Source organism: Prionailurus bengalensis, chromosome F2, assembly GCF_016509475.1.
Source record: "Prionailurus bengalensis isolate Pbe53 chromosome F2, Fcat_Pben_1.1_paternal_pri, whole genome shotgun sequence".
In the NCBI taxonomy this organism is placed as follows: domain Eukaryota; kingdom Metazoa; phylum Chordata; class Mammalia; order Carnivora; family Felidae; genus Prionailurus; species Prionailurus bengalensis.
Genome location: NC_057353.1, coordinates 80,094,333 through 80,116,675, shown reverse-complemented (window position 1 = coordinate 80,116,675; position 22,343 = coordinate 80,094,333). Strand labels below are relative to the sequence as shown.

Sequence of the window (22,343 nt, the reverse complement as noted above, 5' to 3'; positions counted from 1 at the left end):
TGACTGAGCCACCCAGGTGCCCCTTCTCATTTTTTTTTTAATGAGTTTATTTTGAATGCACATGAACTAGTGCGTAAGCAGGGGACAGGGAGGGAGCGGGAGTGGGAGGGAGCAAGCGAGGGAGAATCCCAAGCAGGTACAGCACAGCCAGCACTGAACCCGACATGGGGCTCAAAACCAAAAACTGTGAGATCATGACCTGAGCCGAAATCAAGAGTTAGATGTTCAACAGGCTGAGCCGCCCAGGCAGCCCGGTTCTTCTCCTTTTTTAATCAGATTGATGATTTGTTCCTGAGCTGTGTGAGGTCTTCATATATTTTGACGTTAACCAAATACATGATTGGCAGAGATTTTCTCCCATTCTGTAGGCTGCCTTTTCATCGTGTCGATAGTTTCTCTGGCTGTGCTTACTTGGTAGTCTCACGTGTTGACTTCGCTTTGGTTCCTTGCTCGTTGGTGTCCCATGAAGACACGGCTGCCAAGACCAATGCTGTGGCGGTTTTCTCCTGTTTCCTTCCAGGAGCTTCTTTGCTGGAGTCCATCTGTTGAAGTCTTAATCTCTTTTGAGTTAACTTTTGTGCCTGGTGTGAGATAAGGCTCCCGTGTCCTTTTTCTGAGTGTGGTTATCCGCTTCCCCTGACGGCACTTACCTATCTCAGAAACTATCCTTTCCCCGCTGAGTATTATTGGCTCTTCTGTGAAATATTAGTTGACAGTCTCCGTGAGAGTTTCTTTCTGGGCTCTTGTTCTGTCTCCGTAGTATGCGTGTCTGTTTTTATGTCCGTGCCATGCTGTTTTGATGACTACAGCTACCTAGTAGAGTTTGAGATCAGGGAGTGTGATCCCTCCGATTTTGTCTTTTTTCCTCAGGACTGCTTTGGCTCCTCGGGGTCTTTTGTGGCTATGTGCAGATTTTAGGATTGCTTGTTCTTTTTCTGTGAAAAATGCATTGGAGTTTTGATAGGGATTGTATTGAATCTATAGATGGCTTAGGGTAGTAGGGACATTTTAAACAATATTTTTCCAGTCCATAAACGGGATATCTTCATTTATTTGTGTCAGTTTCTTTCATTGATGTTGTACAGTTTTCAGTGTTCAGATCTTTCACTTTCTTAGGTAAGTTTATTCATAGGTGTTGATTTTGATGCTATTGTGAATGAGATTGTTGTCTTTATTTTTCAGGCATTTCTTTGTTAGCACATAGAAAAGCGACTGACTTTGGTGTACTAATGTTATTATCTCGCAAGTTGACTACATTTGATTAGACCTAATGTGTGTCTTTTCCCCCTTTGGTTGAGTTTTAAGGATTTCCTATATTTAAGATCAGAGCATTTGCAAGTAGAGCCATTTTTTCTTGTTCCTTTCTGATTCGGATGCCTTTTATTAATCTTGCCTGATGGCTCTGGCGAGGACTTTGGACACTAAGTTGAACACGTGTGAGCGTGGGCCACCTTGTCTTGTGCCTGATCTCAGGAAAAGCTGCAAGCTGTTGCCATTGGGTATGGTAACTGGGCTTGTCCTATATGCCCTTCATTATGTTGAGGTACGTCCTTCAACACCCAGTTCTGAGGGCTTTTATCATGAAAAGATTTTGAAGTGGGCAAATGCTTTTCCTGTATCGACTGAGATGATAGGATTGTTCTCTTTCCTTCTGTTAGCATGGTGTGTCACATTTATCGACTTATGTATGTTAAACTGTCTTTGCATCCCAGGGATAAATCCTACTTGATCATGGTATATACTCCTTTAAATGTGCCGTTGAATTTGTTTGCTACTGTTTTTTTTTTTTAAAGTTTATTTATTTTGAGAGAGAAAGCATGAGCAGGGGAGAGGGGCAGAGAGAGAGAGAGTTGGGGGGCGGTGTGGGGAGAGAATCCTAAGCAGGCTCTGCACTGCCAGCATGGAGACCGATGCAGGGATTGAACTCATGACTGTGAGACCATGGCCCGAACTGAAGTTGGATGCTTAGCGAACTGAGCCACCCAAGAGCCCCTGCTAATGTTATATCAAGGAGTTTTGCATCTGGTTGCAGCAGGCATATTGGTCTGTAGTTTTGTGTAGTGTTTCTGTCTGGCTTTGGTGTCCAGGTAATGGGTGAGCTGGGGAAAATGTTCTTTATGCGTGGCTGAAAACCCTGTGGCAGGGACGCCTGGTTGGCTCAGTTCGTTAAGTGTCTGACTCTTGATTTCTGCTCAGGTCACAATCTTATGGTTTGTGCGATCAAGCCTTGCACTGGACTCCATGCTGAGTGTGGAGCCTGCTGGGGATTCTCTCTCCTCCTGCCTCTCTGCTCCTCCCCCACTCATGTGCATGTGTTTTCTCTCAAAATAAATAAACTTAAAAAAAAAAACACAAAACCTCGTGGCAGAAAGAGGAAAGCAAGGTTTTGGAACGGTGTGCATGTTAGTCCTTATGAGCATGTGCCCGTAGGTATGAACATTGATTTGTTGGGGAAGAAGGGTTTTGTGGGAGACTGGGGTGTACTTTTGATAACTTTTTAAACTGGTGTTCCAACAGGAAACTGTGGCTTGGCTGGGTGACTACCGAAGTAATGACGTTCCCTGTGTTTTGGGGGTGCTCCGTGCTCACGGAGTGCTGTGAAGGGTACACAGAACATTCGGACTGTACTTTGCATCTCTTGTTTCTGAGAGGAGAACAGGCACATGTCATTATTTGCCTTGGGACACCACCACTCTCCCTTGATTATCTTGTGAAAAGGCGTTTACTTCCAATTTCAAACTGGCAGTACTCTGGTTTTGTTTGCCTGATTTTTATCCCAAAATAACATATGCTAATTGAGCTTTTTCTGCAGCTTTCTTTGGAGAAATGATGTTCATTTATTTGTGTTTCTTGAAGTAGAAATGGAGTAATGCATGTAAACAAGATGTAAAAGCTGTAAGACCCAGAGCGGGAACGTGCGAGGAGCTCTTCCTCACTCGTGCTGTCGAACAGGGAGCCGGGATGTCCTCCCCAAGGTGGGGGGCAGGTTGGCAGAGCTCTGGTTCCATGTCCAGACTCTGGTCAGCAGTCCACTTGTGGCCAGACATGGGGATACCCTGCGGTTGGAACCCAGGGCCTCCTGTCTCCTGGTCCCATGGGACTCCCCTCCTCTATGTGCACAGGGAGAAGGCCTGGGCTAGTGGGACACGGGGGCCCTGGATGACCCGACAGCTGCTTCAAGAAGGAGAGACAAGGGCCAGGTCACCACACTTTGTCCTCGTGCCAGTGGTCCCCAAGGTCTTGGCTAAGAAGTTTGCTATTTCCGGCTTGGCCCAGCATGGTGATGAGGAACGCACCTCTTTTCAAAGCAACCCATTCTGGCCATCTTATTCTACAGAGAAGTGACTTATTGGTGTTTTGGAATATAGTCCTTGGATGATTATTCCTCCATGAGTCACTCATTCACAAAATCATTGGTTCCCTCCTTTTGATTAGGAGCTTCCAGATGCAGGCTCGCAGCTCAGGCCGTCCCATCAGGCAGCTTCAGGGGGCTGTGCGTCCCCGCCCGTCTGAGTGATGGCCCTGGAGGTCTGCCCTGTGCCACCTGTGTGCCGTGCAGCGGCCTGACGGTGAGAGGTGTTTCCCGTCGCTTAGTAATTGACGGAAGGATGTAGATGCATTTGTTAACCCAGCAGATAGTTCCCCCATGTGCTATGTGCCGTGACAGATGGTTCAAGTACAGGTGGAAGGTCACTGTTCCTGCCCTGAGGGGCTTCCGGCCAGAGTCAGGTTAGCGCAGGGCTCTGTGGTCCATGCCAGGGTCCTTGTCCCGACTCTGGTGGCGCGGTCTGTCTCGGTCAGTGGAGCGCCAGGGTGGCCAGCGGCTGGGAAATGTTGGCTTCTCTTGAAGATGTTGTGAGAAGAGAAGTCTGCGTTCTTGGTCACGCGTTTCTAGGCCCTGTCTCTAGTGGCCACAAATGTCCTTATCTGGGGTTCAGTGTCCCCTGCTTCAGTTGTGTCCACTTGAGCGTCTTGGGAGGAGAAGATTGAACACTGTCCTGTCAACAGAAGTAAGAAATGGTCTTAACGTCTGCTGTGGTTGGGCTCCTGTGCAGCCGGGGACTCAAATGGCATTCCTTCCCAACAAAGGGGACCGCTACCAGTAGGCTGCAAGGTAGGAGCTTCCTGGAACTTGGCTCTTGCAGCATGCCGTACACCTTGGGCGCTGGGAGGAGGCCTTGCTGTGGCCCGGACTTCCACACGTGCCCCTGGAGGGGACCCACGGGCGCTCTCCTGCGCGGACGTGTGTGTCGTGTGCGGTCGGGTAGAGCTGCGCCTGGGGTCTTCCGCCGGGGATGGCCGATTTTCGGGTGCGCTCTTCGATGAGCGTTTGCGTTGCCCTGTTTCTCCTTTTTAGAGGTCATGCTGCGTTCTTTCTCAGGTCGCCTGCTCATTTTTGATGGTCTCTTCTTCCTTGTTCTTTGGAGTCCTTTTGACTTATTTGCAAACGTTAGTAGCTCATCAATAACGGTCTGGGAAAATCAAACCTATACTTACCATGTGACCCAGCCATTTTACTCCTAGAAATTTAATCAAGAGCAGTGAAAGCATGTGTCCCTACAGTGACTAGGACACACGTGTTCAGAGCGGCTATATTCGTAATAAAAACTCAAAGCAGCCTGAGGGCTCATAAATAGGTGAATGGGTAAGCAGAGTGTTCCAGGCATTCATTGGAATCCTATTCAGCAATTAAAAGGAGTCCAGCCTGGATGCATGCAGTATGTTGGAATTAGTCTAAGAGGAGGATGCCGTGTGACAGAAGCCTGACAGAAAACAGTATCTAATGTGTATGATGCCATCTGGATTAACTTCTGGAAAATGTGAACTCCTTTAGGGTGACGGCAGTGCTTACATGGGGCTGGGAGGAGGCTTGGGCTTGGGGAGGACGGCACTTGGGGGGTGGATGCGAGGACGCACAGGCAAGCTTAGTTGATGGATATATTCACGATCTCCGTTGCGCTGATGGTGTTACGAATGTCAGCGCCTCCGGTTGGATGCTTTAAACTTCGGTGGTTAGTCTGTGCTGGTTACATCTCAGTAGGGCTGTTAAAAGAAAGAGCTGTGGTAGGGGAGGGGGCAGAGCTGCTGACCGCACGGGGAGGGTGTTCACAGGGAGCACCTGGGAAATGGGACGAGCCAGGCTGTCCCTTAACAGGACCCCAAGTGCAGTCCTAGGCCAGTGATGGGAGATGGGTGGTCCTCCCCTCTCCTTTGGTTGTCTCTCTGCTCCCCTTGGGTTTGGCTGCTCAGTGGGGAGGAGGCAGGGGAGTGGGTGGTAGTGACGTGAGGAGAGGGAAGACTCATCTGGGGGCCACCTTACGCACATGGTGACAATGGGCCCCAGGTGTGTGGTGGTGGATCTGAAGGCAGCCTGCTGGGCCCAGTGCATGGTTTTCCCCATTGACCTTGGGCTTCAGGTGCCCCTACAGAGAAGGTAGACTGGGGTTTAGCCTGGAGTGGGGCCTTGTCAGGTGGGTCGAGGGAGGAGCAGGCAGGGGAGTGATTGGTGCTTTCCTGGGGGATGGGGTGTTGTAAGTGCAGGTCAGTGTCTTCGACTGTGGCCCAGCCGCCAGCCCCGGGCCTGCTGCCTGTCTTGGTGTTACTGGAACGCAGCCACCTCTATGCGTTTTTGGATGTTGGCGGCTGCTTGTGCCCGACAGCAGCTCAGCTGAGTAGCTGTGGCAGAGACCTGCGGCCCACAAAGCCTCAAGTGTTTACTGTCGGATCCTTTACGGACGATGCTTTCTGACCTGTGGTTCGACTGTGGAAGCGAAGGCTGGAGAGGGCAGACAGGGACGTAAGGGGGCTGATGTATAATGAGGAAGTGCTGGGGGTACATGGGAGTGTTCAGAGGTCAGAGCAGGTTTGGGGGTGGGAGTGTGGGAATAAATGAATGTTCTACCAATAAGTAAAATCCCAAGAAGCTCATGTGTGTGGGCCTAGGGTAGTTAGTTGGGAACCACCCAGAACCCTTCATGGGCTCAGCTCATGTGTATGGGCCTAGGGTAGCTAGTTGGGAACCACCCAGAACCCTTCATGGGCTCAGCTTATGTGTGTGGGCCTAGGGTAGCTAGTTGGGAACCCTTCATGGGCTCAGCGGGTAGTTATTAAGCATCACGTACATGAAGGTTCCAAAGGTCAGTGAGGGCACAGGGCCTAGAGTGGGGAGTCCTCACAGGATCGAGACTGAGCATCCAACAGAGGGAGGCCAGTGTCAAAGCCGGCCTGCTGTGGGTGTGAGGACGGTTTTGTGTGAATGGTTTATGAAGGTTGCTGTTTCCACATGAACTTTCTCTGCTAAGTCTATCCTAAAGTTTCTGAATGAATGAACTCCCCGCTTTCTTGATGCAAGTTGAGGATGAGTATTGGCTAATTTCTGAGCCAAATGCTTGTATTCCTTCGGTTTTCTTGTATTTTATGATAACCAGATGGGCTCCCTTCCCCCCCCCCCCCCCCCCCCCCCCCCCGGCACCCATTGGTTTTTTTAAGAATAAATGAAAACGCATCTTCAAAATACATCCTACCTGGAACCGCATATTCTGACCAACTCCCCCTGGGAGATTGTTGTCTCCTTTTGCTTTTGTAAATGTATTTTGTCCTAGCTTTGTTTTATTCCAGTGCCTGTAACTTGTCGCAAGAGAAACTGATACTCTGCCTTAAGCCTTACTTTCTTTGGAAGGGGCAAAAATGGACCCATTGCTTGAGGAGACCCACCAGTGGAGGTGGACGCTGAGCCGTTGTGAGGCTCCTTAAGGCAGGCCGAGGGCTGCGTGGCATACTGCACCACCCTCTGGCTGGCGAGCTGTCCTGGAAGCTCATGGGGGCACTGACGTGTGTTGTCGTGGTTTTTCCGGGTGGTCACAAATCCGACAGTCCCGAGTTCTGGCTCCGCGTCTGACGAACTGTGCGGTGTTACCGATGTTCTCAGACTCTTCAGCCTCCTCCTCCGTGGAGCCGAGAAGACAGTGCTGCCCCGCGGGGAGTGAGGGACCTTCGATGGCCCCTGCCAGGGCCTGGCACGTGGAGACGCCGTCACCGCCCCTCGTCACTGCAGCTGTTGGTTGTGACTGCCATCGGTTTCTGCCACGCGGGTCCCACTTTGAGCTGCCCTCCTCCCGAGTGGTCACCGTGGTTGTGCTGGAGCTGAATTCGGGAGCGGGCTCTTCTCGCGTACAGAATTGTACCTCTGAATTGCCCACAGAAACGCTCTTAATGGAAAAGTTGAGCGCTGTAAACAGTAACTGTGAAGTTCTGTCAAGCTCCATTTGATTCATGGTGATCTCGCGGTTTCATCCATTCTTAAATACCCCGAGAATCCACTCCTCTCTGGTCTTCCCACTAGGCTGCCTTCCTGTTTGTCACTTTTTTGGTCTTGTCTTCCCAGTAATTGCCACTGCAATCTGTTCTCTGTTCTATTTGTGATGGCCCGTGCTGGCAGAAGAGTTGCCCGAGTGAGTGAGCAGAATTTTCTCCTCTGCGGCCCGGCCCGGCCCAGCTGGCGAGCCGCCCCTCCACGGGCGCGGCGGGTGCTTTGCTCCGTCTCTCCCCTCCCCCCCTCTGCAGCCGCCTCTTCTCTCCAGCCCCATCCTTGTGTGGGCCGAGGGCTCATCTTCCAACCTTCAGATAGCTCCCTTCTGCCTCCGCCCCTACTTACGCATTCCTTCTTCACCCGCGGTTGGATCAGAGGGCAGAATAGTCTGTAAAGAAGCTGTGGAGGGGCTTTGGCTGTATTTTTCTGTGCTTCAAGATGATAGGTTTTTGAGGTTTCTGTGAAGTTTTGAGGTCTCCGTCCAAAAAGGAGGCAAATTTCAGATCTAATTTTCAGCTTTTTTTTTTTTTTTTTTTTTTTTGCTAAGTGCATAGCCTAGATCCTTCTAGCTCAGAGACATTGCAGATTTATATTTTCATAGATCACCTTGAGTTGGTTGCCATTTTCAAGCTAAGAAAACGGAGGTTCATAGGGTTTTGTGACTTGCTCAGATTCTCTCGATGTGTTGGGAAGAATGCCTATGTCTTCATAGCATTCGATTCAAAGGAAGATGCCTCCGTCCCCAACTTCTGCCCTTTAGAATTTGTACATGAAATCTACAAAGTCCACGTGTGGCCCTCCTGGTGCTCCTGTCTGGATCAGCTGCTGTTGACACGACACTTCCGTTTCTGGCCACGGCTGGATTTGGGCCACCCCTAGTCCCACCAAAACCAGCTGCTGGAGAAGGAGCAAGGAACAGAGGGGAGGCTGGCTTTACGGCACCCTCCCCTTGCCATCCAGGGCTCTGGACCACTTGCAGGAAAGGAGACCTTAGCAGTGTGTTAGTGTGAGAAAGGACTCGTATTTCCATGGTAAAAAAGAATCTGTGTCCTTTGGGGGCTGGTGGTGTTTGTGTAATTTGCTGATGATGGGAGCTTCGCCTGGGGGAGAGCAGAAGATGCTGTGTCCCAGGCTGTGTGTGAGTGTGGGAGTCAGAGTGACCGTGCTCACATTTAAAATATTTTGGGCACCTGACCTTAACTCAGCAGAGGGTGACCTAGGGGCTGAGTGACTGTTGGTCATCTTGAGCGCTGTGCTGGTTCACAGGCTCCATTTGACCTCGTGTCTAGGGCAGGGTGCTGAGAAGTGTGGATTTATGTTTTGCAGTGTCTGTGTTCATAGTGCTAGCCCCCTCACAGGCCCCATGGTGTGGTGGAGAGTTTTTCTAGATGGTGCCCATGGTACTGGGAGAACGGGGAGGGAAAGCTCCTTCAACTGTAACAGCTGTGGGCTGGGACTTTGCGTGATGGAATGTTGCCTAACCCGGAGTTGATGGTTGACTGTGACTTTGGGGTGATGGGACTTTTGGTGAACGTGATGTGCAAACAGAGTATCCTATCTGACCCTATAGGTCAGTCATTGCTTTAATATTTACTGAGAGTTTGATTTGCTAGAGCCTGTGCGAGCTACTGTAAGGGACAGAATAATGAAGCAAGAATTGTGTCTTCAAGGAGTCTGTAGTCCGCTAAGGAATCTCTAATGTGTGTAAGTTGCTCTAATAATAATACCTGTTTTTGTTGAATGCTTGCCAGGTACCCAGCATTGTGACAAATATTTGGTATGTAGTAACTCGTTATTGTAGAGAAGCATGCAGTTGACAGGTTCTGGTTGGTCCCATTTTGAGGATGAGGAATTGAAAGCTCAGAGTTTAAGTAACTTGGCAAAGATACCTCAGCCAGCAGCTCCTGGCCTGTATGCCTTCCTGTCTTCCTGGACACGTTCTGCATGCAGTAGGCACGGGCCTCGGGGTAGACAGGTGGTTGGACTCCGAGGAAGAGTCCTTGCTTTCTGCCACAGTGACGAGGGGACGCGTGATGGAACAGGCAGCACGTTAACTAACAGTGGGACACGAGGAAACACGTAGATGGTTGTCAGAGGGAAGAGAATTGGAAAAGCACAAAGATGAGAAGACACGGGGTAGAATAGAGGTGACAAGGAATGGATTCTGGCAGAATTGCCAGAATCTGGTTAGAAGCACCGACCCAGTTCAAAGCTGGGCCGGGGCCCCTGTGAGCCTGCTTTATTTCCAGTCTACCCTTCACTTATGGGGTCATCTTTTGGGGCCTCCCCTAAAAGCTTCTGGGACTTCCTTCTGCTCTGCCTGGGGGACACTTCCTACTTTGTGCTGAGAGTCTGTCAGAGGCTCTGCCCCGATTCTCAGCTTCTCGGTCAACTCTTCTGGTATCTGCAGGCACCCTGAGGTGTCTAAGGAAATTTAATGCCACCTCCCGTCTAAGTATTTTCTTCTTCTGCCAGATCATGGCCCTGTGGTTACTCACTGCCTTGCTGCTTCTCCAACACCTTGAAGAGATCTGAAGGCTCTTTTGTGTTCTGTATTGTTCTCTGTGGCTGAGTTGGTCTGAATTGTCTAGCCTGCTGTCTGCAGAAGTAATGCTCCGATCCTCACTTTGTCCCTGTGCAGTTTGACCTACTTGTGGGACCCAGCCATCCAAGTTACTAGATGGATAGTCCCTTGGTGTGGGGTAGCATGTCCCAGGATCAGTTACTGCCACTCTGACCTCGGGGAGGTTATTCATGGCTCTTCTGTAAGATGGGGGCAAGTTTACAAGCCACAAAATACCTCACAGAAAGGAGTTGGTATCTTACCAATCTCAGTTTTTGCTGTTCGTTTTTCTCTTGTGTCTGTTTCCATGTATCTTAAGCCAAAATTAGTAGTTTTCAGTTCTCACACACGTGGCCTCTGACAACTTGTTCCGCTAGCCTGGTCTATGCTAGAGGCCTCTTGTACTTGACACACTAGGGGTACACTTGTGCATGCCAGCTGGTTTGTTGCACAGCTCCAACTACTGGAGCTTTACTTGACAGGACAGCATCTCTTTATGTTCTTGAATAATAAAACTATTGTTCAATAAACTCACTAACTCAGCTGGAGTCTTCTTAGCTCGTTGGGAACTTGTTTCCAGCAACAGATACTTAGGTATCTGTCACTTCAGACCTGTCCATATAAATAGACTTGTTTGCAAATGGAACAGTGTCCCAGAAGGTAGAGGGTCTGGCACACACAAATGTGAATCCTAACACTTACTTGAAAAGTCAGTTAAAAATTTTTTGAAAATAAAAACAGAACTGTGTTTTTAAAGCTTTTTAGGGTGACATTAGAAACAGATTCTGGAGGTGAGTGGGGGACAGTGACATAGGTGAAGGGATTAGGGTATCTTGAGCCCTGAGTAGCGTGTAGAGTTGTTGGATCAATATGTTGTTCACCTGGAACTCCTAACGCTGTGTTGATTATACGGGAATTAAAAAAAAAAAGATGATGAAAATGATACAAAACAAATAAATAGTTTGATGAGTTGTTAGAAGGTAACACTCTTCTAACTAGGACCTGGATCAAAATCTAGAGCTTTGCCAGCTGGATAGCCTCTCATGTGCCCCATCTTTACCCCCAAAGGGAGCACCGTCCTGATTTCTAGTCAGTACTTAGCTCTACTTACTTATAGGCTTAGCATATGAGTATGTCCCTACATAGACGAGTTGATTGTTTAAGTTTCTCTTAATGTGCAGGTACCCCTGCTCTTTCCTTTTCCTGATAATTTATCTGTTGAGGAAGCTGGGACATCCAGCCCAAGGAGATGTCGACAGCGTGGGCTTGTTGATTGAGCACTTGTGGTGTTCTTCTGTCCCCTGCGTTTCCTGAAAATGGGCAAAGCTGGATACAGAAGCTTGATCAGGTTCGCCTCTGATCCCTTTGGCAAGTCCAGCGTGGTCTTGTGTTCTTAGGTCAGGAGGCAGGGAATGCCCACTTGTTTCTCTCGTTGTGATGTTACTAATTGCCCATGCTTTGTCCAGATCAGTGGTTCTCAACCAGGGACGGTTTTGCTCCCACTCCCCTTTCCAGGGGACGTGTGGCAATTGTTGGTTGTTACAACTTGGGGGGAGGTTGCTCCTGGCATCTTGTGCATAGAGGTCCGAGATGCTGCTATACATCCTGCTTGCACAGCACGGTCCCTAACAGGGAGAATTGTCCAGCCCCACGTCTCAGTGTTGAGGTTGAAAAATCCTGGACTAGGGGTTGTAAAATAGTATTCCGATTTTATCCCTTCTTTATCATTTTGCTAGAATGCTTTTATAAAGATACATGCTGCTCATCATGAGATTATCGAGTTGTACAGTTCATAAATGCTTGATTTTTTTAATTTACCAATTTTCAGGAAAATCAAGATTCTTATCCTCCACAGATGGCCATTGACTTTAAAAGAAAATTACAATGAACACATGGATTAAATGTGGATTTAATTTTTTTTTCACGTTTTATTTATTTTTGGGAGTGAGCGAGCGTGAGCATGGGCGGGGCAGAGAGAGGAAGAGAGAGAGGGGGGTGGACGGAAGATCCAAAGTGGAATCCGTGCTGACAGTGGCAGGCTCGATGTGGAGCTTGAACTCACGAACCGCGAGATCATGACCTGAGCTCAAGTCAGATGTTCAACTGAATGAGCCACCCAGGTGCCCCTAGATGTGGATTTAAATTAGATCCATTAGATACGGATTTACACCTACCTGAAGAGCATCCATCAGTTGGATTTACTATCACTTTGAGTTTGCATTGTCTCCTCTTGGCCAGTGGGAGCTTCTGCAGTTGGGTGCAGAGGCCTTTGACCCAGCCCTTGTCTTGGTTGGTTTCCTTGCTCTGGCATAGAACAAGGTGTCCAAGCTCACCCGTACGTTTCCTGCCACCGACTTGGCGTCATCCGTTTCTTTGAGAAGCCTGCCCTGGCTGCTTTTCCCTAAAAGTGAACAAGTGAGAACTCGAGACCACGGTCTGGACATCAGGGATGCTTATTGTACTGTGTTGGTGATCGTTTCTAGGTCTTTACTGGGGACAGAGCTGATTACAGATACGTGTGTAAAATTGTCTACCTTCTTTTTGTTCGAAACTGATACCTGAATTCAAGTTCAGGGAAACCAACCGGTTTTAAAATACTCCATATTCTATAAGTGCTAAAGCATCTTAAAATTTTACTTTTAGATGGAATCAGCGTGAGTGGCTTTCCGCTGTGCAGTCCCTTTCGACAGGTCGTTCGGCCTCGAGTGGAGAGCAAGCCTGTGAACGCCCCTGAAGGTGGCAAACCAGGAGACCCGAGCCACGTGAAGGTGAGTCCACCCTGCACAGGTATGGTCTGCTCGGTGGCTTGGTGTTCTCGGTTTCGGCCACTCTGTCTTTTTGGAGGCAGAGTGTTGAGTGCTCTTCAGAAAAGAAAGAAAGAGAATCGTGTTGGTGGAAAGCTGGTTCCTCCGTATTTCTCCCCGTGGCATGTTTTGGAAAGCCGTTGCAACGAAGCTTGTATGATTGTGTGGTTAAGTCGCATTTCCATGAAATACTGGGAATTTGAGGGTTGAGTCAAGGAGTGCAGTGATGAAAGTGGAATGTTTCCTACCTTTTACCTGTTTGTTTGAAAACTGTATTTATTGAATGACCATTCTCTGTTTTCATCCCGAAACTTAATCTTTTGGCCACCAACCACGAATTGGTTTCTGAGTGGTGAGGAAGTCAAAATGAATACACACTGCTAGTGTAAAGGTGCCAGGGACTTCTGGCAGAGCAGAGGACGCTGTTTGCCAGGAGCCCTGGGAGGGGCCTGAGCCCAAGCTTGGAGTTTGGCGTCCACAGCATTTGGGAAAGCTCTGTCGGTCTGCGCCTGTCCAGGGACGGGGTGTAGCGAGAGCACCGAAGGCCTTCACAGCTGCGGCGGGGGTGCGGGCAGCAGGGTCACCAGAATGGCTTATCGAGTGAGCATGTGTTGAGGCCCAGCCCTGTGGTGCTGCGTACAGTCTCGACGCCAGTATTTGGGGGGTGTTGATTGAGGGGACCCACCCACCGAGCTTGACCAAGCTGGTTGTGGCGTGGAGAATGTTGAGCACGGATGCTCTCTGAGGAGAGGTCAGGGCAAGAGGGACGCCAGCTGCTTTTGGTCGACAGCAGTCCTGTCCATGGATGGAAGTCACAGGGAGTCGGGTTTCAGGGAGTCCTCCTCGCCACTGAGGGCGCCGCAGTAGAGAGAGGTGCTGGTGTAGCTGGGAGCTGTCCAGGATCTGGCTCCCGCACACTAGCCCGACTGCGGGTTTGGGCTCCTCTGGGAGCCGGGGGACTGGATGTGGGAAGATGCTTCCCGGCGCGGAAGGAAGGCAGGGAGGTGTGGTGGAACCGCAGGGCACGGGATGCTGTCGGGGGAGTTCGGGGCACGGAGGGATGGGGAAGCTGCAGCAGTGATGTCCTCGTGGGTCCTTGGGTGTGACGTCCCCTGAGGCCTCCTGACAGCCAGCCCTGGCCCATCGTCGGTTCTCCTCCCTGCCAGGCCCCCCCGAGGACCGGCACTTTCCTCTGCTGCTCTGCTCCACCGTCGTGTGGCCTTCCCCACGGGACAGACTCTTGGAATTGAGGGAAGAACCTCAGGATCCCGGAGGTCCTCGTTCAGAGCCGGTTGGGTCATGGTGGCTGTGCCATCAATTGCGTTTTCTTGAATTGAGCGTTGCAAGGCTGGGTGCGCTGTAGTTCTTGGGCGATAAGTGTGTATAGATGTAAGATGAGTGTAAATGTGCTTAAATGGAAGTGCCCAACTGGAGTTTCCGTTTGTTGGGTGCGGCCTGTGTGTCAGGCCCGTGTCACGAGAATGCAAATGGACAGGTTCTACACAACTTTCTGAGTAGGTGGTCTCCTCCAAAGAGAGAACCGTGGCTCTGAGGTGATGACACCATCAGTCCCCCCTCCAATCCCTGTCGGTTGCACCGTGACACCTTCTTTCTCTGTGCCTTTTCCCAAAATTACTGAGAAACAGAGTCCCAATGCCTCTTCTTAAAAATTTTAATTCCAGGGGCACCTGGGTGGCTCAGTCAGTTGAGCATCCGACTTAGGCTCAGGTCATGATCTCGCAGTCCGTGAGTTCGAGCCCTGCGTCGGGCCCTGTGCTGACATCTCGGAGCCTGGAGCCTCCTTCAGATTCTGTGTCTCCCTCTTTCTGCCTCTCCCCCACTCATGCTCTGTCTCTCTGTCTCTCAAAAACAGACATTAGAAAAAATTTTAAAAAATTAAGAAATCTAATTCTGGTGTAGTTAACATACAATGTAATAGTAGTTTCAGGTGTTTAATATAGTGATTCGACAATTCCAAACAACACCTGGTGTTGACAAGTGGCTCCTTAATCCCCATCACCTATTTCCCCATCCCCTCTGGCGACCATCAGTTTGTTCTAAGAGTGTGTTTCTTGGTTTGCTTCTCTTTTTTCCTTTGCTCATTTTGTATTTGTCTTTCTCTGACTTATTTCGCTTAGCATTATACTCTGTAGTCCTGTGCATGTTGTTGCAAATGGCAAGATGTTATTCTTTTGTACGGCTAATATTCCATTGTATATTTATGCATCTTTATCCATTCATCAGTCAGGGGACACTTGGGCTGCTTCCATAGTTTGGCTACTGTTGATAATGCTGCCATAAACATTGGGGCACATGTATCCTTTTGATTTTGTGTTTTTGTATTTTTTGGTTAAATACCCGGTAGTGTGATTCCTGGATTATAGGGTAGTTGTATTTTTAACTTTCTGAGGACCCTCCATATGGTTTTCCAGAGTGGCTGCACCAGTTTGCATTCCCACCAATAGTGCGTGAGACTTCGCCTTTCTCCACATCCTCACCAACACCTATTGTTTCTTGTGTTGTTGATTTTAGCCATTCTGATCGGTGTGTGATGATACCTCATGGCAGTTTTGATTTGTATTTCTGTGATAATGAGCATCTTTTTTGTTGAGATGCCTATGACATTTTAATTACATCTATGACCATAAAGTAATGTTTTCTATAGGAACCAGAAACAGAGGGACTTGAATCAACTATATACCTTTGCTTTTGGTGCTACAGAGATTTCACCAGGAATTTATAATGGTGGAGATTACAGTTGATCAATTAGAGGACTAATATGAAAACATGAAGTTTCTAAGTGAGTGGAGAAAATCAGATTGAAATAAGACTTTGAGCTTTGGAGTACAGGAAGAATTGAATATAAGGCACAATAGTGATTGCTAAAATGCCTATCCTAAATTCCTCTTTACAATGTAAGTTTTATTTATTTATTTTTAAATGTTTTTTTAAAAAATTTACTTTTGAGAGAGAGAGAGATAGAGTGTGAGCGGGGGAGGGGTAGAGAGAGAGGGAGACACAGAATCCAATGCAGGCTCCGGGCTCGGAGCTGTCAGCACAGAGCCCGGCGTGGGGCTAGAACTCATGAACTGTGAGATCATGACCTGAGCCGAAGTCAGACACTTAACTGACTGAGCCACCCAGGTGCTCCTACAATGTAAGTTTTAAAGATGACTGAGTAGCCGGATCCTGAGCTCCCCTTCTCTGACAGACATACCAAGTCTACAACTACAATGGAGCAGCTCTGTCTGAGAATGACCTCAAGACAGGTACAACGGATTCTCCGCAGCTTAAACGTAAGAAGCCCCCACTTTGGAATGTGATGGGGAATCAAACTCCTACAGGGGTACCCACGATTGGAAGGGCTATCCTAGGTGTGGATGTCCTCCCCAGGGACTGAGGGATCAAGCCCCACATTCGGTACCCTGTCCTGGGGATGACAAGCCCCCGTGACCTATGGCTTTGAAAATCAATGGGACATCACTCCAGCAAAACCAGAGGGCTATAGAAAATTCAGTCTTCGCTCTGAAAGGGCTTGCGGGCTATATCACTGGGTCACAGGGACAGCTCCAGACCTGCATTTTTCAGAAACACATGTGCCATAGATGAAGGAGGGTGTTCACTACTTGTAGGGTATGTGCTAGAGGGACTGGGGTCTGTAGGAAGTTTCTCTAGGAAAGGAGGTACTGAACATGTGTAGCCTTCCAGCCTAGTTGGCCCAACATGGGCAGATGCAGACTTGCACACCCTCTATCTACCTTGCTGGCAACGCTTGCTGCTTCCTGGTGTTCCCTGTGGACTCCCTCTGCCCCACCCACCTACCCCTGTAGAGGCCCCTTCCAGGTGGCTCCCATCCTGCTGTACCTGGCAGGCAGCCTGAGGCAGGACCAACTCCTTCCAGAGGGGTCCTGCCCCCGGGAGGAGGGGAGCCGGCTGCACCCACCAGCATACTCCCAGCAGCTACGGCTAGGCCTCTGAGCCAGCCCTGCCCACAGGTGTGCTTGCAGCAGTCACAGCCCAGCCATAGCAGGATGATGCATGCAGTCAACACAAGGGACACGCCTGGGGAACTCGGTTCTGGTGACCGGGCCGGAGCGCACTTGTGGGACCCCAGGGATGACTTCTCCACAAGGCCTCTACTTTGAAGACTGGGAGACGATGCAACTGATTGACCTAATACATAGAAACAAGCACAGACAAAATGAGGAGATGGGAATATGTTCCAGCTGAAAGAATAAGACAAAAATCTCAAATAACTAAACAAAACAGTTATAAGCAACATGCCTCCTGAAGAGTTCAAAGTATTGTTTAAGACCCTCCCTGAATTGAGACAAGTCAATGAACTCAGTGAGAGCTTGAACAAAGAGAAAATAGAAACAACAACCAGTCAGAGCTTGAATAAGTAACTCAAATGAAAGACCCATGGAGGGATTCACTGTAGATGAGAGGGACCACATGATCTACGATCTGGAAGACAGGATGGGAAAGCAAGCAGGCTGAACTGCCAAAAGAAAACAATTAAAAAAAAAATGAGGGTAGTTGAAGGGATCTCTGGAATGATGCCAAACGTGCTAATATTGCCACTGTATGATTCCTAGAAGGAGGGGAGGGAGGGAGGGAGAGAGCGTGCGCACAAGAACACGTATGTGAAGAAATAATGGCTGAAAAGTTCCCTAACCTGAAGGAAACAGACCTCAAGGTCCAGTAAGCACAGAGAGACCCAGATAAGAACCCAGAGAGATCCACATGAAGATCTATCACCATCTAATCAACATACCAAAAGTTGTAGAGAGACTCTTAAAGGAAGCAGGAGAAAAAATGCTTTGCTACAAGGGAAATCCCATAGACCTCTCGGCTGGCTGTTGAGCCGAAGCTTGGCTGGCCATAGCATTGGTAGGGTGTGTTAAGGGTGCTGGTGGGGAAAACATACAGCCAAGAGTAGTCCACTCAGCAAGGTTATTGTTGGTAATCAAAGGAGATCAAGGAGTGTCCAACACAAGCAAAGTCTAAGGGAGCTCGGCACCACCAACCCGGCCTCACGAGGAATGTCCAAGGGTCTTCAGAAAAGAAAATGCCATAAATAGAAGCAAAAAAAAAAAAAAAATCAGGAAAGAAACCATCTCACTGGTAAAGGCAAATGGTACAGACTGTGGATCAGCCGCTTGAGAAGTAGCTTGAAAATTGAAAGAGAAAATAGTAAAATCGACCAGAACTTCAATAAGCGGTTAAGGGATACACAAAATAAAAAGATGTAAGTTATGTCAAAATACGAAAGAGCATCTTTTCACGTATCTGGCCCTCTGGATGTCGTCCTGGCCGAAATGTTCACGTCTGCTGCCCATTTTTCATTGGATTATTGGGTTCTGGGGTGTTGACTTGCACAAGCTCTTGGTAGATCTTGGATACCCCAATCCCCTCCATCCTGCGTCCAGACCCTTAGGGTCTGCCCCTGCTGGGCATGGGCGTTCAGCATTTCCTGTGTACCCACCACCCACACTGAAACTTCAGACAGCCTGGGGACCCTCCTCAACCAGTTTCTTAGCAAGAAAACTTGAAGGAAAGGAACTAACCTTTGTGAAGTATGTCCTGCAGGCCAGGAACCGTGCCAGGTGCCATGTTCGCTCAGACACGTGCACCATTTGGGCAAACTGCCTACTAGATAAGGAAGGACACGGAGGTTTAGGGAGTGGCTGGCTCAGGCATGCGGGTGGTGGATTAAGGGCTGAATCCACGTTACTTCTTCTTACCCTGGGGTCGGACCCTGAGTAGGACAGGCTCCTGTGTGTGCAGTCCAAGGAGGGCACTCTGGTGACAGGCAGGCAAGAAGGGGTGTGCGTGAGCATTCATGGGCACATAGGAGACCCGGTCGTGCTGGTAACTAACTGCAAACCTGTGAGGTTGTGCAAGTAAGCCTTCTGTGGTCCGGCTGCTTTCCTAGGGAGCCATGTGGGAGCTGTGCTTGGGGGGGCCCTGTCACGGGGCTTCCTGGCTCTGCTCAGCATGCTCCCCAGTCCTCCCTGAAGCACGAATAATGTGACCTAATTGGAAATGTGCTAAAGCTGTAAAATTACCACCGAGGAATGGTGTAGTCATGGAAACCAGTAACCCGGTGAAAGCAGCTTCTAGGGACCCCCCCCCCCGCCCTGTGCAAGTGTGTTTCAAGAGATCCCCCAGAAAGGTTGTGTCCCCTTCTCTGCCAGCACTGATTGTGTCTGTCCATGTTGGGGACTGGTTTTCTGCATACTTTGTGAAGAATCTTCTTTGATTCATTCTTTTGATTGAAAAAAGAGGTGTGTGAAGTGGCTGCATTTTAGAAATAATATTCCTGGAAGCCATGCTCTGCAGTACGGCCTTTCTTGACCCTCGGTTTCCCCATCTGTGAAATGGAATAATCTTGCTTTGTAGGGTTTTTGGGAGGCTTCACTAATAGAAGAGCTTGGTAGGGGGAGAAAAGCTGGAGCAAATCAAGAAATACCAAACCGAGACCTGATTCTTGTATATTAAGAGAAAAGTAAGATTGGGTAAGTGAGTCCTCGTTAACAGCGAGCAGCCCTGGGTGGGGCCGGGTTATGGGGTCACTGACCTGGCTTAAGTCGTTGGCTGTTGCTCCTGCTCAGGCCTGGCTTCCCCAGGGTTGGCGAGGCCAGTACGTGCCTCCGAGTCTGACCCTGTGTGCACAGTGAGGTGGCCAGGACTTCCCTGAAGCCCTCCCAGGAGGAACCAAAGCCTGGGGTGCCCTGGCCTGGGCTGCGGGGAGGTTTCTCACCTAAGGTGGCCTGTGTGGCGTGTGTCACTCGGGGGTCCCTGTGGCCCTGCCTGTTGGAAACCTCCACCTTCAGCCTCTGGGGCTGGACGACACACAAAATCCGGGAGCCGGTCGGCCACGTCCACGCGGACGCTGCAGCCGTCGCTCGCGGTCTGTGCCCGAGCTGCCGAATGAAGACCCACGCCTCCATCTACAGCCTTGCTCTGTGAACGCCTCACGCCTGCCAAAAAGCAATCCGGAAGTCCTACCACAACCAAGGTTCTCCAGGAGGTGGGTGAGCGGGCCTGCTTCTGGCCCACATGTGCACATCTGGCTGCTGGGGGCTTGATGGTACATGCCCACCATGTCAACAACATCTTGTCTTTAAAAATGTCGGAGTGGGGGTCACCTGGGTGGCTCAGTCAGTTAAGCACTCGATTCTTGATTTCTGGCTATGTCATGATCTTGTGGTTGTGAGATTGAGCCCTTTGTTGGGCTCCATGCTGAGTGTGGACCCTGCTTAGGATTCCTTCTCCTCCTCTCTCTACCCCTCCCCTGCTCAGGTGTGTGTGCGCGTGCTCTCGCTCGCTCTCGCTCTCCTCTCAAAATAAATAAATACTTAAAAAAAATCAGAATAGGAGTGTTGGCCACAGCCATAATGGTGGCACCTTTGTCCACCTTTGGGCCGGTGTCCCAGCCACACACTCAAGACTCTCGAGCCTTGGTTTCCTGACCTACCAGTTGGGGAGAAGAGTCTGTTCTCCTGCACGGCTGTCGGTGCAGAGCCATTGAAGGACTAGTTGGGCAGCATGCGGAGGAGGACCCACACCGGGGGTGCCTGAGTGGCGAGCGGGAGGGGTTGCTGAAGGGAGGGCCAGGGGCTTCCTGGTTGGGAGCCTTCCCCCCCCCCCCCCCCCCCCCACCGCTGGAACCTTCCCGCCTCTCCGACACGGGCCCGTGTTCTGTCACGTGGACAAGCCCGGCTGGGCCCACAGAGTCCTCGCTCTCCTGCCGCCTTCGTGCTCTGTGCGATCCCAGCATTTCTCTGTTGAATGTGTTCACTGTTTCACCACGACGTAAACGGTGCTGGAGCAGAGGGTTTCTCCTCCTGTTCTCCTGTGTCCAGGCCTCCAAGAGGGCGGGACGCATGGCAAGTGTTGGAGAAGTGGTGGTCGAGCACGTGTTTTGCCAATTTTGGGCAAGTTACTCGCCGGACAGGAGGAGTGTTTGTTTGGAGGAGGCCAGATGGAACTCTGTTCCCCTGACTTCCACAGGAGGCCGCCCTCGTAGTGTAAGTGAGCACGGGGAGCTGGGAGGCCGTCCTCCCGGAGCTTAGGCAGTATCGCCGCACGCGTCTGGGGCCTCGATGTCCTGGCTGCACGTGGTCAGTCGTCATCCGCTGCTGCTCCCCTCTCTGAGGTTTTTTTTTTTTTTTTTTTTTTTTTTTTTTTGTCTCTTGGCTCTGTGGTTTTTTTTCTCCAGGGAGCTGGGACTGATAAAGACCACAAAACAAATCTCAATCAATTTAAAAGGATTCTCATTTTGCAAAGTATACTCTGACAGTAATGAAATTAGAATCTGATAACTAAGTCTTTGAGTATTTTTCAAATGTTTGGAAACGAAACGACATACTCCTGATTAACCCATGGGCTGGAGAAGAGTTAAAAAATAAAAATAGCGAGTATTTGGCCATGAGTGAGCATGAAAGCACAGCAGGCTGTTGGTAGGCTGTTGCCAGAACGGTGCTTCTGGGACGTGTCACACCGGAGGCCCGTGTTGGAGGAGGAGGGCCTCAAGTCAGACCCCAGCTTCAGCTTGAAGAAAGTAGGAGAAATGGAAATTAAACGTAGTGCAGACAAGGAAATGAAGATCAGAACACAAAATGGTGTGTGTTCTCCTAATCTAGATGAGGAGACCAAAAGCCTATTCTTGGAGAAAAATGCAATTTACCAATCTGCGGCCAGCTTGACGGGAGAGGAGGGCACGACTGAATGCACCCGGAGCAGAAGACGTGGCCTCCTACAGACTCTACAGAGGGAAGGGAGGCGGGTGTTCTGAACAACTCTGTGCCCCCACGTCTGAAAAGCGAGATGGACTGGACAGATGCCTTGAAAGACACAAAACACCAGAGCGTACAGACCGGGCTGTTGGGAGTATCTAAGTCCGCTAAGGAGGTAGAATTTTTTGTTAAAACCTTGGCCATAGAACAAATCCAGGCCCAGGTGGCTTCACTCCTGCACCTCCTCAAACACGAAGGGAGGATTAATCAGAGTCGTACATCAACTCTTCTTTCCAGGGCCTTGAAGGTGGGGATAATCCCGACCCGTTCTGTGAGGTCAGCACGACCTTGGTGACAGAAACAGACGAAGATGACGAAAACGGCAACAAAGACTCCTGGACATGGCCGCAGACATCGTCCCTGACACCTGCTGGGTAGTGTTTGTCTGCGTAACGTGAAAGCCAACAAATGTAATTCTTCATTTCAGCAAACCAAAAAAGGGAAACTATAAAAACGTCTTAATAGAGAAGAAACATCTGACGAGGTACAATACCCATTTTTGACAAAACTGTCGGCGAGCTGGAAATAGAAGGGAACTTCCTCAGCCTGCTAAGTGCACCCACCGAACGTCTCCACCTCCCACGGTGCTTACAGGTGAACGCTGGCCACGCGTTCCCCGAAGGGCGGCCACGCGCTTGGCGGGGCTCAGCTCACACTGCTCTTCGCCGGCGCTGGCTGTCCACGTGCCTTGCGTCCTGGGCATTTTCCCCATCCTGGCTGAGGGCTGTGCTCTTCCGTTGCCTGTCTGGTCAGCCTGCACACAGGCAGAGCTGGGCATTCCCCCTCCCCATTCCCACCTGTTGCCTGCTCCCACCTCTATAGTCGTTCTGTGCTGATGTCTCCGAATTCCTTGAACTAAGATC

At 49.8% G+C, this 22,343-nt stretch overlaps 1 protein-coding gene across 4 annotated transcripts in view; it reads left to right on the top strand.

Annotated features, from left to right (window-relative positions):
- The window catches only part of TRAPPC9 (trafficking protein particle complex subunit 9), a 567,631-nt gene that overhangs the window by 175,059 nt on the left and 370,229 nt on the right, over nt 1–22,343 (top strand). For all 4 annotated transcript variants that reach the window (XM_043601844.1, XM_043601846.1, XM_043601845.1 and 1 more), the window contains one exon: nt 12,516–12,640. In XM_043601844.1, the coding sequence (XP_043457779.1) occupies nt 12,516–12,640 (125 nt within the window). The remainder of the gene's footprint in view (nt 1–12,515; nt 12,641–22,343) is intronic.